The sequence below is a fragment of the Myotis davidii genome, unplaced genomic scaffold (assembly GCF_000327345.1).
Source record: "Myotis davidii unplaced genomic scaffold, ASM32734v1 scaffold4061, whole genome shotgun sequence".
In the NCBI taxonomy this organism is placed as follows: Eukaryota; Metazoa; Chordata; class Mammalia; order Chiroptera; family Vespertilionidae; genus Myotis; species Myotis davidii.
Window position 1 is genome coordinate 8,869 of NW_006290864.1, and position 4,473 is coordinate 13,341.

Below are 4,473 nucleotides of genomic sequence, written 5' to 3' on the forward strand. Positions count from 1 at the left end.
AGGCCCCGCCCAAGGCCCTGGAGACCCCCCAGCCGCACCCTGGCTGGCAAGGTAGGAGTGGGTGGGTGGTGGGTGTTGGGCTGGCCCTGTGCCTGCAGTGGTGGGGCCACCATCCTCACACCAGCCCCTCTGGTCACCCACAGGGACCCTGAAGGCCAAGGACTTCAAGCAGCCATGCCTGCAAGTCACTCTCACACAGTTAAATACCAGGGGCTCCGAGGACTGCCTCTACCTCAACATCTGGGTCCCCCAGGGCCAGAAGGAAGGTACATCCCCCCACCCCGTGCCCTCCAGGTCCCTGAACCTGTAGAAAGAGGCCCAGCCCTGCCCAACCACTTGGCTGTGTGTGGGCTCCAGAGCTGAAATTCCCTGAAACAAGCACCCAGAGGGGAAGGGGAGGGACATTTGGGGTTATCCGGTCTGCTTCCTGCCTCAGTTTCCCAGAACCTGCCTGTCATGATCTGGATCTACGGAGGAGGCTTTGTCATTGGTTCCGGCCAAGGGTTAAACTTCCTCAGTGACTACATGTACGAAGGGGAGGAGATCGCCACGCGGGGCAACGTCATTGTGGTCACCTTCAACTACCGCCTTGGGCCACTGGGCTTCCTCAGCACTGGGGACGCCAACCTGCCAGGTGTGCTGGGCGCCTTGGGCAAGGGGTGAGGGAGCTGGCAGGGGCCCTTCACCACCACTTTCTCCCTACAACTCCTGACAACCTCCCAGAAAGAGCCAGAATTCTACTGGCAGAGCAAGAAACTAGGGATGGACAGTGAGACACAGGAGCCCATTGGCAGCTATAGTGAGAGAAGAGGCTGCCAGCCCAGCAGGGACCCGGAGACACGAGGAAGCAGGCACAGAGACCCAGGGAGACCTGGGAGTGCGGACAGGGACGCAGGGAGAAACAGAAGATGAGACACTGATGTGGTGACTCAGGGGACACAGAGTCGTAGGACAGACAGACAATAAGAGGGACCGTGTCAGGGAGAGAGATGAGCAGCCTGGCCCTCCTGCTTCTGGTCCCCTACCTGAGCCCCACACCCCCTCCAGCACCTCATTCAACAGCCTCCTGGGACCCGCCCTGCGTCATGCTGAGGCTTGACAGGGGCCTCCACATGGAGGACGCTCTCCCCCCACCCCAGTCCCTGATGGGCTCTCCCACCCGCCCCAGGTAACTACGGCCTTCGGGACCAGCACATGGCCATCGTGTGGGTGAAGAGGAACCTTCGTCTCTCTGCAGGTCGGGGGACCCTAGGAAGGCGGGCCTTCCTCCCAGGTGTTGAGGGGAGCTATCGGAGATGATAGGGACCTGGGAAGCTGAAGTGGGCTGGGGAAGCTGATGGGGGCTGGGGGGAACAGCATGAAGCTGACTATCTGGCTATCTATGGTGGATCCGGGATGGGCAACAGAGACGAGGCCATGGTGACAGGACCTCTGTGTGTCGCAGACCCTCTCTCCCTACAGCACGGGCCTCATCCGGCGAGCCATCAGCCAGAGCGGCGTAGCGCTGGTCCCCTGGGCCATCCAGAAGAACCCTCTATCTTGGGCTAAGGGGGTAAAGCGGAGCTGCAGTGGGGGAGGGGGGAGGGTTACCTCCTGTCCATGCCCTATCCCCGTACCCATCCCCCTCTTCCCTGCAGTGGCCTCACCTACCTGTCTCCCCCGTCCTCCCAGATCGCCAAGAAGGTGGGCTGTCCTTTGGACGATACCGCCAGGATGGCCAAGTGTCTGAAGGTCATCGACCCCCGGGCACTGACGCTGGCCTATAAGATACCCCTGTTGGGCCAGAAGTGTGAGTGGGGGCTCCACATGGGGGGATGGCCATGCTCCCCAAGAAGTGAGGATTGAGGGGCTGCTGTCTGGCCTGTCACCCACTCACTGGCGTCCCTGGAAGCCCGGTGCCGCCGGGGCCCTTGTTGCCTCCGTGGCCTCGAATGGCTATGCCAAGGGTGCCATCCCTACTACTGAGCCTCCCTGGGTCCTGACCCCCTTGGGAAGCTGGTGCACCTTTTCCCCTCACAACGGACAGAAACAGTCATTTGCACCCAATTTTAGGGGCCTCAGACCCAGTGGCTGTCAGTGGGATGGTTTGGCCCCAGGGAGCCTGTGGCGGTCTGCACAGTCTGGGTTGCCACACTGGGGGGTGCTGACCTCTAGCGGACGGGGCCAGGGAAGCTGCTACACACCCGCAGGGCACCCCAGGATATAGAATTATTCAGGCCCCCAGGTCAGGGGACAGGCTGAGGACCCTGGTCTGGATCAGAGGTGACAGGGCTGCCCCCGGCCTAGGGCCTGGCCTGGGGGCACTGGAAGGTGTGAGGACCCCTGCTCTCCATGCAGACCCCTTGCTACACTATTTGGGCCTCCTCCCCGTCGTGGACGGAGACTTCATCCCAGACGACCCCATCAACCTTTTCGCCAATGCGGCCGACATCGACTACATCGCTGGCACCAACGACATGGACGGCTACACCTTTGCCAGCGTTGACGTGCCAGCCATCAATGTGGACTTGCTGACTGTCACGGGGTAAGTAGGACACAGAGCCCAGGGCAGTGCCTGGGGACCTCTTTGGGAGGCATCAGCTAAGGGAGGAGGCCAGCAGGTGGAGGGGGCCATCTGCAGGCCCCTGGCGGGAGACGGTGGGTTGCCTCCCACGGGCCGGGGAAAAGGGTCCAGTGCTGGCTTGGTCCCTGCAGGGAGGACTTCTTCAAGCTGGTCAGCCAGGTCACCATCGCCAAGGGGCCCCGAGGTGCCAATGCCACCTTTGACTTCTACACGGCGCCCTGGGCCCAGGACTCCTCCCAGGAGGCCAAGAAGAAGACGGTGGTGGACTTTGAGACCGACGTCTACTTCCTGATGCCCACGAAGATGGCCGTGGCCCAGCACAGAGCCAACGCCAAGTGAGGGCCTGGGTAGCGGAGGCCCACCTGGGTCATGCACCTGCCCAGTGAGGCCTCTCAGTGGGTAGCTAGGGGTTCAGGGAGGCCCGGGAAAGCCATGATGGTGTCCCCACAGTGCCTGCACCATCTGCCTTGCCCAGGCCTGACGAGACTGAGAAGGCCCCTCCTCACCTCTCAGCTCAGGGGCCTTTACAAAACCCTCCTCATGTTACTGGGAAACCTCTAGTTGGGCTCGGGCTGCCTGTCCCTGTGTCCAATAACAAAGGCTGGTTGGATCATATGAGGCGTTTATTGAGAAGGCCAGCCCACCAAGAAGACGGGGTGCTTACAAGCATTCACATCCTGTCTTCTGGTAAGGTGCAGGGGACAGGACTAAAAAGGGGATGGGCTGGGGTGCTATGTGCAGCCCTGGGGGTCCCCAGACCTCAGCTATTGTAGTCATCACATGATGAGATGATGGGGATGAGATGATGGGGATGAGATGATGGGGATGAGATGATATTTTGACTCCTGGTTGGTCAGTGTGTCCCTGATTATCGGTTCTGCTGCTGGATTCACAGCTGGGTCACCTCCTGCATTGCTTTGCACAGGCCTTCAAAGGAAACTTAAGAAAACCTTAACCCCCTCTTCACATAAGTATGTGTGTTCTAAGATTGAAAATAATAGGGTTACCTTTCAGATTAATTCAGGTGCTCTATCTATCAGGTTATCAGTCCCCCATTCCCTCAGCCCACAGGCCTCCCTGCAGTGTCTGCAGCCTCCCCGCAGCCCCCAGGCCGAGGGGGACAGAACACGGGATGATGGTCTCTGTTGTGGGTTTGGAGTTTGCCAATATTCAAAACAACTGTGGCCTGCTGGTAAACCTCCAGTGAAAATAAAAAGTACATTAGGGATGCCAACACGGAAGGGAGAGAAAGCGGTGCCTAGGAAGTGTAGGATGAAAGCTTTTAGCAACTACATGAACTTGTGTTGTTCATTGGGTGGGTCAGGTATGTGCCCGACGAAGAACATAAACTCATCTGCAGAGAAAAGGAAGGAAGATGCCTCCATAGGCTTTGGGGAGGGAAGTGTGGACACACATGAAATCCCAGAACCACAAACCCCACGGCCTTCCCTTCCCCGGTGCAGGGACCCAGGTCCCTCCTGGGTCTGGGGATTTCCAGGTTCCTCCCTGCTCTCCCCGGGGCCTCCCTCCAGGGCCCAGCTCTGGTCTGGGGGGCCCAGGTGTGCTCCCTGCCAACCTGGGCCATGTCCCTCCCTCCTCAGGAGTGCCCGGACCTACACCTACCTGTTCTCCCACCCCTCTCGCATTCCGTTGTACCCAAGCTGGGTGGGCGCCGACCACGGTGACGACATCCAGTACGTGTTTGGGAAGCCCTTCGACAACCCCCTGGGCTACCGGGCCCAAGACAGGACTGTCTCCAAGGCCATGATCGCCTACTGGACCAACTTTGCCAGAACTGGGTAAGGCGGGTGAGGCTGGGCCAGGCCTCCTGCCACCTGGGCCCACATGCCTGTCCCCTCACGTACCCTTAACCTCGCTGAGCCCCATCCCCCCTGTGTGTGAGGGTAGAG

General features: G+C 60.0%; 1 protein-coding gene across 1 annotated transcript in view; it reads left to right on the forward strand.

The window, feature by feature from the left end:
* The window catches only part of LOC102772101 (bile salt-activated lipase-like), an 11,787-nt gene that overhangs the window by 6,682 nt on the left and 632 nt on the right, over positions 1 to 4,473 (forward strand). Inside the window, 8 exon segments of the mRNA XM_015564115.1 lie at positions 144 to 266; positions 437 to 634; positions 1,169 to 1,256; positions 1,462 to 1,552; positions 1,672 to 1,789; positions 2,338 to 2,524; positions 2,695 to 2,898; positions 4,165 to 4,362. Of these exon segments, the coding sequence (XP_015419601.1) occupies positions 144 to 266; positions 437 to 634; positions 1,169 to 1,256; positions 1,462 to 1,552; positions 1,672 to 1,789; positions 2,338 to 2,524; positions 2,695 to 2,898; positions 4,165 to 4,362 (1,207 nt within the window).